The sequence below is a fragment of the Macaca nemestrina genome, chromosome 6 (genome assembly GCF_043159975.1).
Source record: "Macaca nemestrina isolate mMacNem1 chromosome 6, mMacNem.hap1, whole genome shotgun sequence".
NCBI lineage: Eukaryota > Metazoa > Chordata > Mammalia > Primates > Cercopithecidae > Macaca > Macaca nemestrina.
This window is the reverse complement of record NC_092130.1, coordinates 25532339-25554327: the sequence shown is the minus strand read 5'-3', so window position 1 is coordinate 25554327 and position 21989 is coordinate 25532339. Positions and strand designations below refer to the sequence as shown.

The 21989-nt window shown below is 45.9% G+C and overlaps 1 protein-coding gene and 1 pseudogene across 2 annotated transcripts in view; one reads left to right on the top strand and one right to left on the bottom strand.

Moving 5' to 3' along the window:
• The window catches only part of LOC105482395 (fatty acid hydroxylase domain containing 2), a 31477-nt gene extending 16274 nt beyond the window's left edge, over positions 1-15203 (bottom strand). The window contains exons 1-3 of one of the 2 annotated variants that reach the window (XM_071098173.1): positions 14937-15203; positions 2703-2812; positions 2143-2190 (exon numbers count right to left, since the gene is read on the bottom strand). In XM_071098173.1, the coding sequence (XP_070954274.1) occupies positions 2143-2190 (48 nt within the window). In that variant the 5' untranslated portion in view covers positions 2703-2812; positions 14937-15203. The remainder of the gene's footprint in view (positions 1-2142; positions 2191-2702; positions 2813-14936) is intronic. The other variant, XM_011742457.2, reaches the window with a different exon arrangement.
• A 4809-nt stretch (positions 15204-20012) lies between these two features.
• Positions 20013-20540, top strand: LOC112426778 (small nuclear ribonucleoprotein G pseudogene; annotated as a pseudogene).
• The last annotated feature ends 1449 nt before the right edge of the window (positions 20541-21989 follow it).

The window sequence follows — 21989 nt, the reverse complement described above, 5'->3', positions numbered from 1 at the left end:
ATCAGGATCTCAACAAACCAGGAAGGCACATCTGACTTTTTCCCAGCTTCTGTGGGAGCCTCTTCCTTATCAGGAGCTCTCAGGCTGTACATGGGTGTGTTTATGAAAATTAGAGTTCAAGTTGGGGGAGGGAAGGGAATTAGCCTGACTCCAGAGAAACTAGCAGGCAATTCTGTCAGTCAGAGGACAGGCAAACCTCTGTTCAGCCATAGGATTTCATCACCAGTCCTCTTGGCAAATAGAGCTACCCATTATCTGCACATTGGAATCACCTGGGAGCTTAAAAAAGTCCCAATACCCAGGGTCCCCTCCAATCCAATTACATAAGAGTCCCTGGGGGTGGGACCTGGGTTCCCCAGGCAATTCCAATGGGCAGGCAAGGTTGCGATATCATAGCAGCATCTGCCAAAACCATGATGAGGAAATCCTTTCCCAGTCATATGGGCTTCACTGTGTCCATAGGCCAGGCCTATTTTTTCCATTCCTACCCTCCTCTTGCTTTGGGAGAAAAGAGTGAATTGTACACCTTTTCTGACTTTTTTTTTGAGGCAGAGTGTTGCTCTGTCACCCAGGCTGGAGTGCAGTGTCACCACCTCAGCTCACTGCAACCTCTGCCTCCAGGGTTCAAGCGATTCTTCTGCCCCAGCTTCCTGAGTAGCTGGGATTACAGGTGCCTGCCACCATGCCCAGCTAATTTTTGTATTTTTAGTAGAGAAGTTAGCTGGGGTTTCGCCATGTTGTAGAATTCTAAACCTCAAGCAATTCACCCACATCAGTCTCCCAAAGTGCTGGGATTACAGGCGCGAGCCACTGCGCCCAGCCACTTTCTGACTTTTAATAACCCCTCTCTGCCTTCCAGCAAGATTAGCCCAGGCTCCCAGCTGGACAAGACGACTAGCCATTCTGTGGGTCAAGGAGAGACCACTGGAAATCACTGGGAGGTCCTTATATATTCCCCTCCAAAAGGTTCTCCTCTAAACCAGAAGTCATTGTGAGCTTGATGACCAAAAAATGCCCCAGATTCAGGGAGGGAAAACACCAGCTGCCAGGTGTATCACCAGTTTCCATTGTACCACAGACAGGAATTACAAATGACCACTCATATTCTGTTTCTAAATTCAGATGGGGTCTGCTCATATTCTTTCATAGGAAATAACTGGAGGTGGTGGTCCCTACAGTGTGTGTACCTGGGGCTCATCTGCAATTAGCTAATGGGGCCATGAACAGGGTGTCAGAGGGGGTGATGGAGGAGCTGATCTAATAGGACACTACTTTTTTTTTTTTTTTTTTTTTTTTTTTTTTTGAGACAATCTTACTCTGTTGCCCAGGCTGGAGTGCAGTGGTATAATCTCGGCTCACTGCAACCTCTACCTCCCAAGTTCAAGCGATTCTCCTGCCTCAGCCTCTGGAGTAGCTGGGATTACAGGTGCCTGCCACCATGCCCAGCTAATTTTTGGATTTTTAGTAGAGATGGGGTTTCGCTATGTTGGCGAGGCTGATCTTGAACTCCTGACATCAGGTAATCTGCCTGCCTCACCTCTGAGGGCTATTTTCAGGAACTTTTCTAGACTCATTGGAAGTTTTAATCTTCTGAGTTTGATCAAACCAAACTCAGATTAAAACCTCAATTTCACATACAGAATTAGATACTTGTTCGGGGATGTTGGGTTTTTTCATCTCTCTAGCAGCCCAGATGAAGGAAATATAAACAGGACAAAGGTCCTCTGTGATGTGCAGGAAAACGCAGTGCAGGAGTTAGCTGGGGTCAAGAGCCAGTTCTCAGCTACCCCCAGAAAGCCTCTGTTGTCCCCAGGGAAGTTATAGAAAGGGGTTTTCCAAAGGCCTGAGGCATAGGGCATGCCAAGGGCTATAGGCAGGATAGCCAAGAGAAGAAGGGAGGGACAGTTACAGCGCTTTTCAATTCCATAACGCACATTTGCACTCTGCATTCAGGCAAAGGGGTTGTGGGTAAAAGGCAGTTTGGAGTCAAGGGGACTCTGCTCAGTTACTGAAATGAAGACATTACCATGTGTCAGCCACCCCGAACCCTTGGGGGAGATGTTGGATGCATAGCAAGTGCAGCTATGGCAAGAGCCACTGACTACATTCTCACCAGTTTGGGGGTGAGGTGCTGGCATTTACCTGCTTTGACTTTTCATTGTGTAGCATATGTCCAGCTTCTCCTTTCATCTGGAATGAGAAAGCACAGGCAAGCCGGGGAGTTATTTTCATAAACATCTAAGGAAGTAGGGAGTGGAGAAAATCAAAGTGTATGGCTAGCAGTGATTTTTGAAAAACAAAAAAACAAAAAAAAAACAATAGGTTAGTTGTTCTTCCTGAAACCAGACAAATTGATTTGAAAACTTACATGGAAAGATAAATGTACAAGAATAGCTAGAAAAATGCCAGAAAAGAAAAAGAGTGATGGAAGGGAGGGAGCTGCTAGGTCTACCAACTACAAAAATGTACGATAATGCTTTTTTAAGAGGCAGGGTCCCACTATGTTACGCAGGCTAGTCTCGAACTCCTGGACTCAAGCTATCCTTCTGCCTTGGCCTCCCAAAGTGCTGGAATTACAGGCATGAGCCACTACGCCCCGCCAAAAATGTATTCTAATGCTTTCTTGAAAAACTTATTTATGCTCTCTTCATTTCTCCCTTTTATTAGAGAGCTGTTGCTGTAAGAGAAAAAAGTGAACTTACTCAGAACGCAAAGAGTAGTTCTAGCAAGTTGGTTTGGTTTGCTCTTTAGTATTACTTGTTGGTTGGTTTAAAAACATGAACCAAGATTTTTCGGAAACCAATCAACAGTTCTATGGAAAAGAAAAAGAATATGAATATCAGGCATTAACCTCATTTAAAAATGCAGCCTAACAAGAATTGGCTAGAAGGACAATCATTAGAAATATGTCTGGCCGGGCGCGGTAGCTCAAGCCTGTAATCCCAGCACTTTGGGAGGCCGAGACCGGTGGATCACGAGGTCAGGAGATCGAGACCATCCTGGCTAACATGGTGAAACCCTGTCTCTACTAAAAAATACAAAAAACTAGCCGGGCGAGGTGGCAGGCGCCGGTAGTCCCAGCTACTCAGGAGGCTGAGGCAGGAGAATGGTGTGAACCCGGGAGGCGGAGCTTGCAGTGAGCTGAGATCCGGCCACTGCACTCCAGCCTGGGCGACAGAGTGAGACTCCGTCTCAAAAAAAAAAAAAAAAAAAAAATATGTCTGAGGGCCGGGTACAGGTGGCTCACGTCTGTAATCCCAGCACTTTGGGAGGCCAAGGTGAGTGGATCACCTGAGATCAGGAGTTCAAGACCAGCCTGGCCAACATGGCAAAACCCCATCTCTACTAAAAACACAAAAATTAGCCAGGCATGGTGATGCATGCCTGTTGTCCCAGCTACTCAGGAGGCTGAGGCAGGAGAATCGCTTGAACCTGGGAGGTGGAGGTTGCAGTGAGCCGAGATTGCACCACTGCACTCCAGCCTGGGCAACAAAGCAACACTTCGTCTCAAAAAAAGAGAAAAGAAATACGTCTGAGGCTAGGTGCAGTGGCCCACACCTGTATTCCCAACACTTGGGGAGGCCAAGGCAAGAGGATCATTTGAGTCCAGGAGTTCAAGACCAGCCTGGGCAAACATAGAGACACCCTGTCTCTACAAAAAATAAAAAACAATTAGCCAGGTGTGGTAGCACATGCCTGTGGTCCCAGCTACCTGAGAGGCTGAACTGGGAAGATCACATGAGCTTGGGAGACGGAGACTGCAATGAGCCATGATCACACCACTGATCCAGCCTGGACAACAGAGTGAGACCCTGTCTCAAACAAACAAACAAAAAAAAAAACAATACTGGCAATAAATATTTTCTGTTTTTATATGGTTGAAATTTTGGACCATATGAATGTACTAGTTGTTCAAAAATTTTAAATTTAAATAATAGTAATTGAAACTTAGATGACGAATTCTCCTCCGTCACTCTGTCATCCCTGTAGACAGCACCTGTCATTCCCAGCATCTTTCACCTGAGCCTAACTAAACTCACAGACCCAACCACAGCATTCAAGGCAGGCACACCAGTCCAGAGAAGCTAGCACATGTTATCCCATTGGCCTTCCCTATTAGATAGTGTCATAACCTGGCTGGAGACGAGCACTACAGATCATCTGGTCCCGCCATGTTACAAGGATGAAAGAATCTAGACAAGAAGAGGCAGGTGACCTCCCAGAGTCTATAGATGATAAGTAGCAGAGCCAGACTTAGGACCCAAGTTCCAAACTGGACTTTGTGCCACTTATTTCCATCTCTGCAGATGTTTTATTGTTTTGTATATGATCGTACTTGGTTTTATTATTCTAAATGCATGTTTATCACCTATGACCTTAGGAAATAACTGCTCCCCTTTGACCCATATTTTTTTAATTTTTATTTTAACAATCAGGAGATGGGGGTCTTGCTTTGTTGCCCAGGGTGGTCTTGAACTCCTGGCTTCAAGCAATCCTCTTGCCTCAGCCTTCCAAAATGTTGAAATTACAGGCGTGAACCCTTTTTTTAAATTGATTTTTTTTAAGAGATGGGGTCTCCCTATGGTGTCCAAGCTGGACTCAAACTCCTGGGCTCAAGGGATCCTCCTGCCTTAGCCTTCTGAGTAGCTGGGACTACAGGTGTACACCACCATGCCCAGCCTCATTCACATTTCTTTTTCTTTTTTTTTTTTTTTTTTGAGACAGGGTCTTGCTCTGTTGCCCAGGCTGGAGTGCAGTAGCCTGATCATGGCTCACTGCAACCTCTGCCTCCCAGCCTCAAGCCCCCCAGACTCAAGCAATTCTCCCACTTCAGCTTTCTGAGTAGCTGGGAATACAGCCTACAGGCACAAACCACCATACCCAGCTAATTTTTGTATTTTTTGTAGAGACAGGGTCTCACTACATTGCCCAGACTGATCTCAAATTCATGAGCTCAAGCGATCCTCCCACCTTGGCCTCCCAAAGTGCCAGGATTATAGGCATGAGCCACTGTGCCCAGCCCACATATTTTTTTACAGATTACTTAGGCTGAAGAAAGGAAGAGGGAATGGTGACCTATAAAGTGTCTTTCAGTGTTCGAGGAGTTAGGACACCAGAAGGAGGTGATAAGCAAGCTGCTTATCATTACCACTGTGAGTCCCATTACAGTAGGAGGGGTGCAGTTAGCTTAGAGGAAGAGCCTCTCAGGGAGAAATACCGAGACATCGGATACCTGTCAGGGAGACAGCCTCTGACTTGAGAGAAGGCGTCAGGATGTTTGGTGTGGCGTGGGCCTAACCCCCACCTGGAGGCAGGGGAATGGGTTTCAGACACTCTAGATAATACAGGGCCCTGTCCACACTCCTAGGCCTGCTTTACCCATGCTCCCTTCTGCTGCTCCCTTCCCAAACATTGCCTGACTGACAGCAAGGGAAACTACTGTGGCTTGTCAGTGTGCAGTTTCTGCCTCAATGCAAGTTCTGGGAAAACCAGAAAAAGAAAAGTTAGTAGAGTGCAGCTGCAGGCATTCCTTCACTCCAGGTTCTGATACTGAACGGCAGCTGGGATTCCTTTGTGGACTTGGGGGTTAGAGGGTGCTCTGTAGTCATATTCTGCACCCCCTGAGCTTCCAGGACAGCTGAGCAAGCATTTCAGGATGGTAAGTCTCAGCCTAAACCTATGTAAACACCCCTGCCCCACAACTAGGACAACAGATGTTAGTTAATAAATTGGGCTTATGAAGATTCCAAATAATTATTCTTTAAATAATTATTTTCTTCACCCTCATTGTCCTAAGCAGTTCCTGTGGCTCGATTCTGAGTTTGGCCCGCATCTCCAAGGTAGATAAGGGTCCCTTCAGAGAAGCTGCCCTTCACACAGTGCTAGGATTCTGGAATGAGGCAAGGTCATGTTCTTTTTTTTTTTTTTTTTTTTTTTGAGGCAGTCTCACTCTGTCACCCAGGCTGGAGTGCAGTGCAGTGGCACAATCTTGGCTCACTGCAACCTCCGCCTCCCTGGTTCAAGCGATTATCCTGCCTCGGCCTCCCAAGTACCTGGGATTACAGGGGCCTGCCACCACGCACAGCTAATTTTTTGTATTTTTAATAGAGTCGGGGTTTCGCCATGTTGGCCAGGCCAGTCTCGAACTCCTGACCTCAGGTGATCCACCTGCCTCAGCCTTCCAAAGTGCTGGGATTACAGGCATGAGCCACTGTGCCTGGCTTGGGTCATTTTCAGCCTGGCACTTTGCTGTCCAGAGTCCCAAAAAGCATGGATCATTAAGCACAAGGGAGGTAGTGGTGTTAGGTACTTTTAGGGCTAAACCTATCAAATGTTTCATTTCCCCCCCCATGCTTTTTGTTTGTTGGTGTCCTTTTTTTTTTTTTTTTTTTTGAGATGGAGTCTCACTCTTTCACCTTGGCTGGAGCGTGGCAGCACGATCTCGGCTCACTGCAACCTCCACCTCCTGGGTTCTTGCAATTCTTCTGCCTCAGCCTCCCTAGTAGCTGAGATTACAGGCATGCCACCATGCCCAGCTAATTTTTTTGTATTTTTTTTTAAGTAGAGATGGAGTTTCACCATATTGGCCAGGCTGGTCTCAAACTCCTGACTGTGTGATCCACCCGCCTCGACCTCCCAAAGTGCTGAGATTACAGATGTGAGCCACTGCGCCCGGCCGTTTGTGTGGTTTTTTTTTTTTTTTTTTTTTTTTTTTTTTTTTTTTTTGAGACGGAGTCTTGCTCTGTCACTCTCGCTGGAGTGCAGTGGTGCCATATCGGCTCACAGTAACCTCTGCCTCCCAGGTTCAGGCAATTCTCCTGCCTCAGCCTCCCAAGTAGCTGGGATTACAGGCACGCACCACCACGCCCAGCTAATTTTTTTTTTTTTTTTTTTTTTACTACAGGCGGGGTTTCACCATTTTTGCCAGGATGGTCTCGATCTCCTACCTCATGATCTGCCTGCCTTGGCCTTCCAAAGTGCTGCGATTACAGGTGTGAGCCACTGCACCCAGCCCTCTTTAAAAAAAAAAAAAAAAAAATAGAGATGGGGTCTTGCTATGTTGCTGAGGCTAGTCTCTAACTCCTGGGCTTAAGAGATCCTCCTGCCTCAGTCTCCCAAGCACTGGGATTACAGGCATGAACCACCAGGCCCAGCTCAAATATTTTGATGACAAGGAACCAAGTGTCAAAACAAACACCTCAACTTGGGAAATACTTGGGAGATCTAAATGTCTGCAAACCATCTGCAAACAGGCAGAGCCTTCGTGTCAATGTGGATTTTCCTCTTCAGTGTAGGAAGTATAAAAGGTTCTGTTGACCCTGTTGAGATAACTATCCTGTTTGGGAAGGGAGTAGAGAGGAATTGGGGTTGGTTGGTTTGCTTTTCAAGCTTATAGAACTATTTCTGCCATGCCACGCCACAGGGAACTTCACTTACAAGTCCAAGTCTCCTAGCCTTTTCCCTGTCTTATCAACTCCATTATCTTTGCTAAGAGCTTGCAAAGCAAATGAGACATGGCCTTTGATCTTTAGGAGCTCATCCATTCCTTCCAAAAACATTTATGAACTTACTATGTGCAAGGAGCTGTAGAAATTGCCGAAGATGCAAAAATGAGAAACTCTCAGTCTGGATACATATTCATCATTCCGAAATTTATATCCAAAGTACTGGGCTAGAGGTCTGGGCCAGAGCTAAGAAACTACTAGACAAGCAGGAGATCTGGTATACCAAGAAATCTCTATAGAGAAGACAGTGTCCAGGCTTTCTTCATGCTCTTGGATACATGGTCTCCAACTTCAAAACTGAACTTTCTTCCCAGACTGCATTTTAGCTTATCTGAAGAATGCTGTTTTTAGTCAGACCATAGTTAAACAAACAAGATAGATAGAAGAGAAAAAAATATTTAAAATATTTAACAGTCTGCCACATGAATACCAAAATAGCCATTGACGACATTCCCTACTCCATTATTTAGTTGTTAAGAAGAAGCAGTATACTTTTTATGAGGATACAGAAGATGATTCCAATAAAGAAGTTAAGTATGGCTGGGCAGGGTGGCTCATGCCTGTATTCCCAGCACTTTGGGAGGCCAAGGCAGGAGGATTGCTTAAACCTGGGAGTTTAAGACCAGTCTGGGGTCGGGTGCAGTGGCTCATGCCTGTAATCCGAGCACTTTGGAGGCCAAGGTGGGTGGATTGTTTGAGGTCAGGAGTTCAAGACCAGCCTGGCCAACATGGCAAAACCCTACTTATAGTAAAAATACAAAAATTAGCTGGGCATGGTGGTGGGCACCTGTAATCCCAGCTACTGGGAGGCTGAGACAGGAAAATTGCTTGAACCTGGGAAGTGGAGGCTGTAGTGAGTTGAGATTACGCCACTGCACTCCAGCCTGGGCAACAGAGTAAAACTCTGTCTCAAAAAAAAAAAAAAAAGACCAGCCTGGACAACATAGTGAGACCCTGTCTCTTCAAAAAATTAAAAAAGATTAGGTGGGAAGATCACTTGAGCTGGGGAGGTGGAGGTTGCAATGAGCTGTGATTGCATCACTGCACTCCTGCCTGGATGACAGAGCAAGACCCTGCCTCCAAAAAAAAAAAAAAAAAAAGAAACAAGTACACATAGAGACTGAGCAGATAAAGACCAAAAAAGAATAAGTGCACAGAAGTTTTTCCTCTTTGGAAGAAGTGGTATGCTTTCTTATGGTGTGCAAAGAAAATTGGATAATCCATTTTTACCCCTCTTTTTAAAGCACCTGTTTATTTTCTCTACAAATCACACCTTCCCCACCAAAATGATATAGGTTATTGTCTGATGGTTTCTTATCAGTTTTTATTTATTTGAAGCTGTTCTATATATCCTTTTATTGGAAGCTACCTCAAACCCTTTTGACATACAGGCTGGGTATAAAGTATAAAGAAACAGAATCAGATATTGCAATTAAAAACAAAAACCAAGAGGAACTAGATGACTGTCAGTACAATAAGATCTTGGCTCTGGAAGAAGGCAGCTCTGGTTCACTCTACAGGGCAGAGTGCTGATCACGCCCACTGTGTCCATGTTATGGAAACTGGGTATTGCTGAGACTGAGTGATTAGGGGCTGATAAGTATGTTTGACACTGGACTCCTATGCTCCACGTACGCCTTCTGGCCAAAGGGAAAATGATTGCTTACTTTCTGGTCGTGGGAATGCTTCTTGGCTGTAAGAGCAGCAGCATTTATCTGTTGACATCTCATTTCATTAGAACCAACGAAGCATTTCCTGACATGTCATTTATTCTTTAGTTATGCCAATATGGCCATATGCCATCTCCAGAGATACTTATCTAGGTACTGAGTCCTCCAACTGTATTGTTCTGCTGAATATTTTATGCCAAAGCAGCTTGCTTTCTGTGCCTCTCCGCCTGCCTGAGGACATGTTTTCAGTTTTACATGAACATGGTCAGTCAGAAAGGTTCTAGGGGAGACCTCAAACATGGTAGGCAGATGGGTCTTCACCCAAAGAAGCTCCTTAACACTCTTTGCTAATGATAGTGTTCAAGTTAGAAATTTTGGCAATAAAACTAGCAACAACATTTACTAATACACTGAAGTACCATCGTCATTACTTTCTCTGACTTGACTAATTCTTTTTTTCTACCTTTTGAAGTGTGCCGTCTTAAGAACTAGAAGTTGGACTGGGCATGGTGGCTCACGCCTGTCATCCCAGCACTTTGAGAGGCTGAAGCGGGAGGATTGCTTGAGTCAGTTTGGGAAACACAGGGAGCCCTGTATCCACAAAATATTAATATTAAAAAAATCAGCCAGATGTGGTGGCTTATGCTCCAACCTGGGCCACAGAGCAAGACTCTCAAAAAAAAAAAAACAAAACAAAAAAACAAAAAAACAAAAAACTGGAAGTCGTATTAGAGCTCATCTATTCAGATGCCTCCATTACCTATCTGAAGAAGTGGAGGTGCAGAGATATTCAGTATTTGGCTTCCAACTGAACACCTATTTTTTTTTTTTTAAGATGCAGTCTTACTCTGTTGGCAGGCTGGAGTGCAGTGGTGTGATCTCGGCTCACTGCATCCTCTGCCTCCCGGGTTCAAGCAATTCTCCTGCTTCAGCCTCCTGAGTAGCTGGGATTACAGGCATGCATCACCAAGTCCAGCTAATTTTTGTTTTTTTGTTTTTTTTTGTTTTTTTTTTTTGAGACAGAGTCTCACTCTGTCGCCCAGGCTGGAGTGCAGTGGCGCGATCTTGGCTCACTGCAAGCTCCCTCCCGGGTTCACGCCATTCTCCTGTCTCAGCCTCCCGAGTAGCTGGGACTACAGGCGCCCGCCACCTCGCCTGGCTAATTTTTTTGTATTTTTAGTAGAGACGGGGTTTCACGGTGTTAACCAGGATGGTCATTTTTTTTTTTTTTTTTTTTAAGTAGAGACGTGGTTTCTCCGTGTTGGCCAGGATGGTCTCAATCTTTTGACCTCACGATCTGCCTGCCTCGGCTTCCCAAAGTGTTGGGATTACAGGCGTGAGCCGCTGCGCCTGGCCTGGACACATATTTAGTGGCAGAACTTGAATTCAGTGCTCATTATACCAACTGAGACTACAAAAGTATAGAATACATTGATATTGATGAACACAGGGTTAAGTGTCAGGGATTGAAAGGGACACAAAGGAATGAGATTGGCTTGTATTAGCCATGAATAGTGAACTAGATAGTGTGTATGTGTGTGCGTGTGCGCACACGTGTGTGTGTGTGTGTGTGTTTTAATACCAAAGGACAGGTTTTCTCTAAAATACTAATTATTCTTTCAAGAAATATTTATCACATGCCAGAGACAATGCTAGGCACAGGGGATAGAAAGATGAATAAGACATGCTTTTTGCCCTATTTTATAAAATCGTATAACTTTGATTTTCCAGAGAAAGGAGGATAATGGCATACTTATTTTAGAATGGAATACATTCAGAGGACAGAAAGAAATGAAGTGCACTAAAAGTAAAGATTTTTAAAACATTTATTTATTTTTTTTAATTTTTAGAGACGGGGTCTCACTACTTTGCCCAGGCTGGTATCAAACTCCTGGGTTCAAGTGATGTTCCCACCTCAGCCTCCCAAAGTGTTGGGATTATAGGCATGAGCCACCATGCCTGGCCAAAGATTCTAATTATTTTACAACAATGAATAGATACTCCCTTAATGTGAATTTGATATCTATTGTGAGTTTATCCAAATTTTATTTATTTATTTATTTTGAGACAGGGTTTCACTCGGTTACCCAGGCTGGAGTGCAGTGACCCAGTCATGATTCACTGCAGCCTCGACTTCCTGGGGTCAGGTGATCCTCCTGCCTCAGCCTCCCTAGTAGCAAATTAGATGCTTTTTGGTGTGGTTCTGGTTTTTTGTTTGTTTGTTTGTTTTTTAGTGTGAACCAAGGATTTTATTTATTTTTTAGAGATAACATCTTGCTCTGTTGCCCAGACTGAAGTGCAATGGCTCAATCATAGCTCACCGCAGCCTCAATCTTCTATGCTCCAGTGATCCTCCCACCTCAGTCCCCTGAGTAACTGGGACTACAGGTCTGTGCCACCATGTCGGCGGTGAATTTTTAAAAAATGTTTGTAAAGGTGGGATCTCCCTATGTTGCCCAAGCTGGTCTTAGACCCTTGGGCTCAAGCGATCTTGGTCTCCCAAAGTGCTGGGATTCCAGGCGTGAGCCACTCTGCCCTGCCTATGTGGTTTTGTTGAAAGCAGATGATTCTCATTATGCAGGCTTTTTATTAAGGAATCCCCAATCTAGATAAATGACACAGTGAAGCTATAGCTAATGTTTACAACCTCAAGAATCTGAGTAAAGGACATAGGAATAAAGTGAAGCTGGAAGGAATACAGATGGTTTAATCTTGAGTTTTATTTATCTGCAGCCCAACTCTTTCAGATTTTCTTTTTTTTTTTTTTTTTTTTTTTTTTTTTTTTTGAGATGGAGTCTCACTCATGTTGCCCAGGCTGGAGTGCAATGGCATGACTTTGGCTTACTGCAGCCTCCGCCTCCCGGGTTCAAGCGATTCTCCTGCCTCAGCCTCCCAAGTAGCTGGGATTACAGGCACCCACCCCCACCACACCTAGCTAATTTTTTGTATTTTTAGTAGAGACGGGGTTTCACCATGTTGGCCAGGCTGGTCTAGAACTCCTGACCTCAGGTGATATGCCCACCTCGGCCTCCCAAAGTGCTGGGATTACAGGCATAAGCCACCGTGCCCGACCCAGATTTTCTTTTTTTTTTTTTTTTTTTTTTTTGAGACGGAGTCTCGCTCTGTCACCCAGGCTGGAGTGCAGTGGCCGGATCTCAGCTCACTGCAAGCTCCGCCTCCCGGGTTCACGCCATTCTCCTGCCTCAGCCTCCCGAGTAGCTGGGACTACAGGCGCCTGCCACCTCGCCCGGCTAAGTTTTTGTATTTTTAGTAGAGACGGGGTTTCACTGTGTTAGCCAGGATGGTCTCGATCTCCTGACCTCGTGATCCGCCCGTCTCGGCCTCCCAAAGTGCTGGGATTACAGGCTTGAGCCACCTCGCCCGGCCAAGATTTTCTTTTATATTCTTGTTTCCTAGATATTCTGCATGATTGATGAATGTTCCTATTTTATAAATATAAATGCATCACCTTTATGTGAAAGTGTATTATTTTGTAAATATCTTGTAAAATTATTGAGACAATTTACTCTTAAAGGGGGAAAAAAAAGACCTCATGTTCATCTGGCTTACCCCTTCCATTTTATAAGCTAAGGAGGAAGCCCTAGATAGTAGAAGTGACTTGCTCCAAACTCCACATGGTTTCTGGCAAAATCTAGGCTTCTTAACACTTTGCCTAGTGCTGTACGTATTTTGGGAATAGCATAAATTCTATTTCATAAGAAATGACACAGGGAGAGGGCAACTGTCCCAAAGATTAGAACTCCCCTTACTTCAGCCTTTGCTCTCAGACTGCATGCTAGGAAAAAGCTGAGCAGTCGGCCTCCAGGGCTGAGACTGACCTGTAATGTAATTACACAGCTTAAAGCCTCTGGTGAAGAGGGTTTTGAGGAGCTGCTATGACTCAACATCTGTACTAATCTGAGGCTTATATAGAAGACAGAGTGGCCGATATTCATTTAAGAAGATGAAATGCGGCCGGGAGCGGTGGCTCACGTAAGTAATCCCAGCATTTTGGAAGGTCGAGGTGGGCGGATCACCTGAGGTCAGGAGTTTGAGACCAGCCTGGCCAACATGGTGAAACTCCGTCTCTACTAAAATACAAAAATTAACTGGGTGTGGTGGTGCCCACCTGTAATCCCAGCTACTCTGGAGGTTGAGACAGGAGAATCACTTGAACCTGGGAGGCGGAGGTTGCAGTGAGCCAAGATCACACCACTGCACTCCAGCCTGGGCGCTGGAGCGAGAGTCTGCCTCCGAAAAAGAAAAAAATAAAATAAAATAAAGATTAAATGCAGCTGGGCACGTTGGCTCATGCCTGTAATCCCAGCACTTTGGGAGGCCGAGGTGGGTGGATCACCTGAGGTCAGGAGTTGGAGACCAGCCTGGCCAACATGGTGAAACCCCATCTCTACTAAAAATACAAAAATTAGCCGGGTGTGGTGGCAGGCACCTGTAATCCCACCTACTTGGGGGGCTGAGGCAGGAGAATCATTTGAACCCAGGAGGTAGAGGTTGCAGTGAGCCAAAATTGCGCCACTGCACTCCAGCCTGGGTGACAGAGTGAGACTCCATCTCAAAAAACAAAAAACAGAAACAAAAACAGAAGATGAAATGCATGAAAGGAAAGGTTAAAAATGATTCCCATGGGCCAGTTTTAGTATACTCTCTTCACTCCTTTTGCTGCATGATACTCGCACACTTTGCGCTTACTGTTCTGCTTGATTGCATGTCCATGAGGCCGAGAACCTGCCTGTCTTGTTTACCATGAGATCCACGGAATCAAGCCCAAGCCTGGCATGTAGCAGATACTCAAGAAGGATTTGTCGAATAAGAGATACACGAATCAAAAGCATTGCTTTTTGCCCTCAAAAAGTGTCCAACTTTTGCTATTGAACATTTTAGCGCCATTCCCTTGTGCTAATTACTTTCCTAAGTAAAGTTAGAAGCTGATGCTTAGTGCATTTGTGTTTTAGCAAATTGAATCGAATCTGTATATCCCACTCAAAGAAATTTAATTGGAATTGCACATTAAACTGAAGCAACCCACAAATCGGCATCTTATCTTGCTTGCCTTAAGCCCCAAAGGGCCTATAAGGAGCACCTGGAAAGCCACTGTTCTATTGTTCATCTCCATCTACACACCTTATTGTATGCCCTTTACCCAATAACCTTCGTAGAGTGTTTCCATAGGTACTATCAAGCCACTAACGATGTAACAACTGGAGTCACTGTCGGTAAATCCAAGTATATGTTGCATCAAAAGAGTTTCGACCTACTTGTCTAGCTCATAATCCACACATCTATCCAGAGACTTTAAAACTTGTATTTTGCCCCCTACCTTCCAGGTGATGGCAGATTAGAGGTGAGAAGCAATTAGGCAGCAGTTGCTTCCCAACAGTCTCTTCCAGTTTGTTCTGTCTCTCATTTGAGTTCTGACTTATGAGTTGCTCCTTTACATGGTTTTAAAGTCAAACAATTACTTGTCCATTACAATCACCTGTCAATTGCTAGCAAAATTAGACTACTGAGGAGGTAGATGGTACAAACACAGGCAGAGGATGCAGACATTAGTAAGAGACGAGGCGACTGCACTACAGAAATGTCCTAGGACACTGTCTGGAGGCAAATCTAACCCTGACATAAGTAGAGAGGACAGGGTGGTGGCGGAGGTGGGAAGAGTGTGTTTTGCCCTTACTTTAAGTGAACTTGGACATGTCCTGACCTTTGCAAACACCACCCCTCCCCCGTAGTTCCCACTTACCTCAGCAGTGGGCTGTGTCCAGGCTCCTCTGTGGTCCTTGCACAGGTCAAATCTAAGTTCTCTTCCCTTTCAGCCCCCACTTTGGTGGCTGCTGCTGCCGCTGTGCTGCCGCTGTGCTGCCAGCTAACCTTGTTTTTGCTCGGGTGGGAGGTTGGCCATGGTGATCTCATTACAGAGCTGCGTACTGGCTTGGGCCAGGCACGTGATGAAAAAGTTTGGTTCCGTGTTGGCTGGAAACAAAACACCCTTCTTTCCGGAGGGCATGTCCTTAAAGCGGAAAGGAAATCTAAGCTCAAGCAAGAACTTGAAAAAAGTGCATTTGGCCAAACTCTGGGCTTCCCTCCCCCTGCCCCCTTTTTTTCTTTAAATTTTTTTTTCTCCATCATCTGCAACTTAAGAAGATGTTGCTGTCCCATAGGAGGAGGCAGATTCAGGAAAAGATGTGGGTGTCAGATAATGGCAGGTAGTACAAGTTGATAAAAAGGTGACAGAGACCAGAGGATCTCATTTTCTTTTTTTTCATTGCTTCTCTTCCTGTGGAGGGCAGGCAAGGGAGGAGAGATACATCAGCTATTTCTAGTGAGTCTAGATGCGGGAAAGGCACGCCTATGAAGGGTGAATTTGCACTGTGATTGAAATAGGGGAACTTAGGATACAGGACCCATGACATGAAGTGAAGAGCACTTTGGAAAAAGAGCTGCTTTTAAATTTCTGAAAACTATTTTTAAATAAATGTGCAAATGATATAAAATACAATAGGGTCAAAAGAATGTACAATGAAAAGTCTTTTTATTTCTCCTCAGTCCCCTTTTTTTCCTCCCAAGAGGCAACCCCTGTGACCAGATTTTTGTATATCCTTCCAGAGCTTACATATGTAAATAAAAACATGTGTAGGCCTTGTGCTTCTCCTTTAGCAACAGCTCCATAGTATGTTTGTTGTGCACTTTGCTTTTTCCACTTAACAATCAAACATGGAGATTGGCTGGGCATGGTGGTGCTCACCTGTAGTCCCAGCTATTTGGGAGACTGAGGTCAGAGGATCGCTTGAGCCCAGGTATTTGAGACCAGCCTGGGCAACATAGGAAGACTCCTTCCAAAATAAACAAAACTCAGAAACTTGGCTGGGCACGGCAGCTCATGCATATAATCTCAGCACTTTGGAAGACCAAGACGGGAGGATCACTTGAGGCCAAGATTTTGAGACCAGCCTAGGCAACATAGCAAAACCCCATTTCTACTACGTATACAAAAAAATTAGCTTACTGGCGCATGTCTGTTATCCCAGCTACTCGGGAGGCTGAGGTGGGAGAATGGCTTGAGCCCAGGAGTTGGAGTCTGCAGTAAGCTATGATTGTGCCACCGCACTCCAACCTGAGTGACAGAGTGGGACCCTGCCTGTCTCTAAAAAACAAAACAAAAAAAATGCTGGGAGCAGTGGCTCATGCCTGTAATCTCAGCAATCTTTGGAAGGCTGGGGCAAGAGGATTTCTTTTTTTTAATTTTTTGAGATGGAGTCTCGCTCTGTCACCCAGGCTGGAGTGTAATGGCATGATCATGGCTAACTGCAACCTCCGCCTCCCAGGTTCAAGCGATTCTTCTGCCTCAGCCTCCTGAGTAGTGCCACCACGCCCGGCTAATTTTTGTATTTTTTTTTTAGTAGAGATGGGGTTTCACTATATTGGCCAGGCTGGTCTTAAACTCCTGACCTCGTGATCTGCCCGCCTCAGTCTCCCAAAGTGCTGGGACTACAGGCATGAGCCACTGTGCCTGACCTGGCAGGAGGATTTCTTAAGCCCGGGAGTTAGGGACCAGCCTGGGCAACATAATGAGGCCCTGTCTCTAAAATAAATAAAAATAAATAAATAAATAAATAAATCTCCCTGTCAGGAGATCAAGACCATCCTGGCTAGCACGGTGAAACCCCATCTCTACTAAAAATACGAAAATTAGCCAGGCGTGATGACGGGCGCCTGTAGTCCCAGCTACTTGGGAGGCTGAGGCAGGAGAATTGCTTGAACCCAGGAGGCAGAGGTTGCAGTGAGCCGAGATTGCACCACTGCACTCCAGCCTGGGCAACCAACAGAGCGAGACTCTGTCTCAAAAAAAAAAAATTTCTTTAGACACAGGGTTTCACTCTGTCACCCAGGCTGGAGTGCAATGGCTCAACTATGGCTCACTGCAGTCTCAACTTTCTGGCCTCAGATCCTCCCAAGCAGTTGGACTACAGGAACATACCACCATGCCCCACTAATTAAAAAAAAATTTTTTTGTAGAGACAGAGTCTGGCTATGTTGCCCAGGCTGGTCTTGAACTCCTGACTCAAGCAATCCTCCTGCCTCAGTCTCCCAAATTGCTGGATTACAGGTATGATTCACTGTGCCTAGCTTCCTTCCTACTTTCTAATGCCAAGCATCACTGTCATGTGCAAACATTTATTTTTCACTTACTATGATGTGCAGAAACTTTTTTTCCTATTTCCTATTGTCTCTATGTCCATATCTTTGCTTACGCTAATCCTCTCACCCAGAATTTCCTTCCTGTTTCTGTCAAGTATTGTGTCTCCAGTTCTTTTCTCTCTCTCTCTCTCTTTTTTTTTTAAGATATGGGGTGTTGCTATGTTGTCCAGTCTTGTCCCAAAATCCTCGCCTCAAGTGATCCTCCTGCCTCAGCCTTCCAAAGTGCTTTAGCCTCCCAAAGTGCTAAGATTACAGGTGTGAGCCATTGTGCCCAGCCTAATTCTTTTCCTCTTGAACTTTTTTAGCTTAAGTGGTCAACACTCCCTGGAGTAGTAGGTACTTTTTTCCTACAATAATTTTCATATAGGGTCTTTATGTATTTCCATGGGAGTAATAACTCTGGCACTAGTAACACTGGTCTTCAGTAAATAGTTGATTGCTGAGCAAGCCTTAGAGAGAAGAGCATCCCTCTAGTGAGAAGGTCTGCAGTCTTCCTGGGTGTTCTCTCCATCCTATCTTTTTTTTTTTTTGAAATGGAGTCTGGCTCTGTTGCCTAAGCTGGAGTGCCATGGTGTGATCCTGACCCACTGCAAACTCCACCTCCCAGTTTCAAGCGACTGTCTTGCCTCAGCCTCCTGAGTAGCTCGGATTACAGGCACCTGCCGTCATGCCTGGCTAATTTTTGTATTTTTGTAGAGACTGGGTTTCACCATGTTGGCCAGGGTGGTTTTTAACTCCTGTCCTCAGGAGATCCACCCTCCTTGGCCTCCCAAAGTTCTGGGATTACAGGCATGAGCCACCATGCCCGGCCTCTCCATCCTATCTTCAAGGAATTGCTCAATCCTCCTGGTTGATCTCCTTGAAACGAAGTGTTCCTGAGGAGAGACTTTGAGAGCCTGGGAGAATGCAGATCTGAGTTGGGAATAATGGGAAAGCTTGATTGGTCTTCCTGTTATCAGACATCAGACGTCAGCGGTTTTTTTTTTTTTTTTAGACAGAGTCTGGCAGTGCCGCCCAGACTGGAGTGCAGTGGCATGATCTCAGCTCACTGTAAGCTCCGCCTCCCGGGTTCACACCATTCTGCTGCCTCAGCCTCCGGAGTAGCTGGGACTACAGTCGCCTGCCACCACGCCTGGCTAATTTTGTGTATTTTTAGTAGAGACGCGGTTTCATCGCGTTAGCCAGGATGGTCTCAATCTCCTGACCTCATGATCCGCCCGCCTCGCAGGCATGAGCCAGCGCGCCTGGACAGCTGTGTGGTTCTTAAGGGGTCCCATTCATTTTATAACTAGTGTTTCTCAATTTTCTTTTTTTCTTTTTGAGACGGAATCTCGCTCTCTGTCGCCAGGCTGGAGTGCAGCGGCGCGATCTCGGCATACTGCAACCTACACCTCCCAAGTTCAAGCGATTCTCCTGCCTCAGCCTCCCGAGTAGCTGGGATTATAGGCGTGCGCCACCACACTCAGCTAATTTTTTTTTGTATTTTTAGTAGAGAAGGGGTTCCACCATGGTCTCTATCTTCTGAGCTCGTGATCCGCCCACCTCAGCCTCCCAAAGTGCTGGGATTACAGGCGTGAGCCGCCGCACCCGGCAGGAGAGTATAAGTTTAAGAAAATTGAGAAGACCTGGCGCGGTGGCTCACGCCTGTAATCCCAGCACTTTAGGAGGCCAAGGCGGGCGGATCACCTGAGGTCGACAGTTCGAGACCAGCCTGACCAACATGGAGAAACCCCGTCTCTATTAAAAATACAGTATCAGCTGGGCATGGTGGCGCATGCCTGTAATCCCAGCTACTTGGAGGCTGAGGCAGGAGAATCGCTTGAACTTGGGAGGCAGAGGTTGCGGTGAGCCAAGATCGGGCCATTGCACTCCAGCCTGGGAAACAAGAGCGAAACTCATCTCAAAAAACAAACAAACAAAAAAAACACCAAAACCCAAAAACGTATACTCTCCCAAATGAGATTTGTTGGAACCTGACTTTCTATAGTTTGCAGCTCAAAAACAGTAGGGGCCAGGAGCAGTGGCATGCACCTGTAATCCCAGGTACTCAGGAGGCTGAGTGGGGAGGATTACTTGAGCCTGGGTGCCCAGGGATTCAAGACCAGCCTGGATAACGTGGCAAGACCCTCATCTCAAAAAGCAATAGAGTTTTCTTCTCAAATATGAAATGATATCACTGAATATATTCTTTTCCAACTACCGTCTCATTCATTTGGGACCTCCTTCCGACTGGGAAGCAGTGACTTCTGGAAAATTATTCTAAGTTTGCGATATCCATGAGTACAGCATCATATCCAATGTTCAAAAGGTAACACTCTAGGCCGGGCGGGGTGGCTCATGCCTGTAATCCCAGCACTTTGGGAGGCTAAGGCGGGTGGATCACTAGGCCAGGAGATCGAGACCATCCTGGCCAACATGGTGAAACCCCTTTTCTACTTAAAAAAAAATACAAAAAATTAGCCAGGCGCAGTGGCGGGCGCCTGTGGTCCTAGCTACTCTGGAGGCTGAGGCAGGAGAATGGCGTGGACCCTGGAGGCGGAGCTTGCAGTGAGCAGAGATTGCACCACTGCACTCCAGTCTGGGTGCCAGAGCGAGACTCTTGTCTAAAAAATAAAATAGATTCAGTTCCAAGGCATCTGTGAGCCCGCGGAGTATACGCCATGAGCAAAGCTCACCCTCCCGAGTTGAAAAAATTTACGGACAAGAAGTTATCATTGAAATTAAATGGTGGCAGACATGTCCAAGGAATATTGCGGGGATTTGATCCCTTTATGAACCTTGTGATAGATGAATGTGTGGAGATGGCAACTAGTGGGCAACAGAACAATATTGGAATGGTGGTAATACGAGGAAATAGTATCATCATGTTAGAAGCCTTGGAACGAGTATAAATAATGGCTGTTGAGCAGAGAAACCCATGTCCTCTCTCCATAGGGAAATTAGGTCATATACATTTTCATATTAGACTTTTTGTTAAATAAACTTTTGTAACAGTCAAAAATGCTTTCTCAAATGTTCTGAATATAGAATATTAGCTCTCATTCCAATTTTTTCTAACATGAATTTTCCTGGTTGACACTGATATCAAAGGGTTTTATGCATTAAAGTGGAAGAATCTTATTAAATGTGAAAATAAAATAAAATAACATTCCAGCTCCTCCTAAAATACAATCCATCTATGCTTGCTTTATATTTGTTTTCAATAATTTGAGAAACGAGCACCCAGTTCTGGGTGAGGGGTGGTGGTGGGGCTGGACACGGTGTTTCCTGTTTGTTTTAACACACACCAGGCACAGTGCCACAGGAAAAAACAAAATTCCAAGAAAGGACTGGGGAGGCCACTTTTCATGTGACTACTGCCTGCCTGTCAGTGCTAGCCTCTCCTGACTCTAATTATAAGTGGGCGAAAGCACGTTAGAAACCCACAGAACTGACTGGTGAATGGGAAACTTGCCTGCCTTCTTTATCAGTGTATTCCTCAACCGAATCACTGTTTATTATTTTTTTGAGACGGAGTCTTGCTCTGTTGCCCAGGCTGGAGTGCAGTGGCGCGATCTAGGCTCACTGCAACCTCCGCCTCCTAGGTTCAAGCAATTCTCCCTGCCTCAGCCTCCAGAGTAGTTGGGATTACAGGTGCCCTCCACCACGCCCAGCTAATTTTTGTATTATTTAGTAGAGACAGGGTTTTCTCATGTTGGTCAGGCTAGTGTTGAACTCCTGACCTAAGGTGATCTGTCCGCCTCGGCCTCCCCAAGTGCTGGGATTACAGGCTCAGGGAGTCACCACGCCCGGCCCCAAATCGACTGTTATAGAGAGAGCAAACTGAGACATGCCGTTTATCGAACGCTCTTTTATATCTTCCTTGGTGCGCGGTGTTTTTCCAATTATTAACTATTTAATCTTCACAAGCTCATGAGAACCATTGGTATCCTAATTTTGCAGATAAGGAGCTAAACACTCATTTGGAGGGGAGAAGAGGGGGACTGGAGTTCAGAAAGTGCATTTGATGCTCTTATCCTGGAGGCTGGAGCTAGGAGTTCACCTCCCTGGAGAATAGCTTTTGGGAATCCCGTTTGAAATTGCCGCTCAAGGCCAGCTCGGCATCCAGCCTAGGAATTGGAAGGATTCTGGAGAATCCCCTTAGGAAGAAATGTTTAAAAGTGCAAAGTGAATAGTAGAAGACCCTCTCCCGGTCACTAGGGGTGCATTTGCCGTTCTCTTATCAACAGCACCTCAAGTAGAAGCATCTGGGACAAGGACTAGAACCGTGCCTGGGGCAGCCCCCACGTCCCCTCGGGAACAGGGGTGGAGCGCTGGCCAGAGTGGCTGAGGGCGGCCCGCCGCCGACGTTGTGGGCAGGAAGCCGGCGCTTTGTCTTCTCTCCCACCGCGGAGAACACGAGGCGGAGGCGCGCCCCAGCTGGTCACACGCTGCCTAGGGCGGGCGTCGGTTAAGAGCCCTGTCTCCAAGCAGGATTAAAAGGGAACCAAAGGGCTGGCCGAGGGGCTTCAGAAGCTCCTGGGCGAGGCCTGAGCCCGTGGGTCTCGACACTAAAATCTGGCGAGCTCCCTGCGCGTTCGCAAAGGTTTTGGAGCTC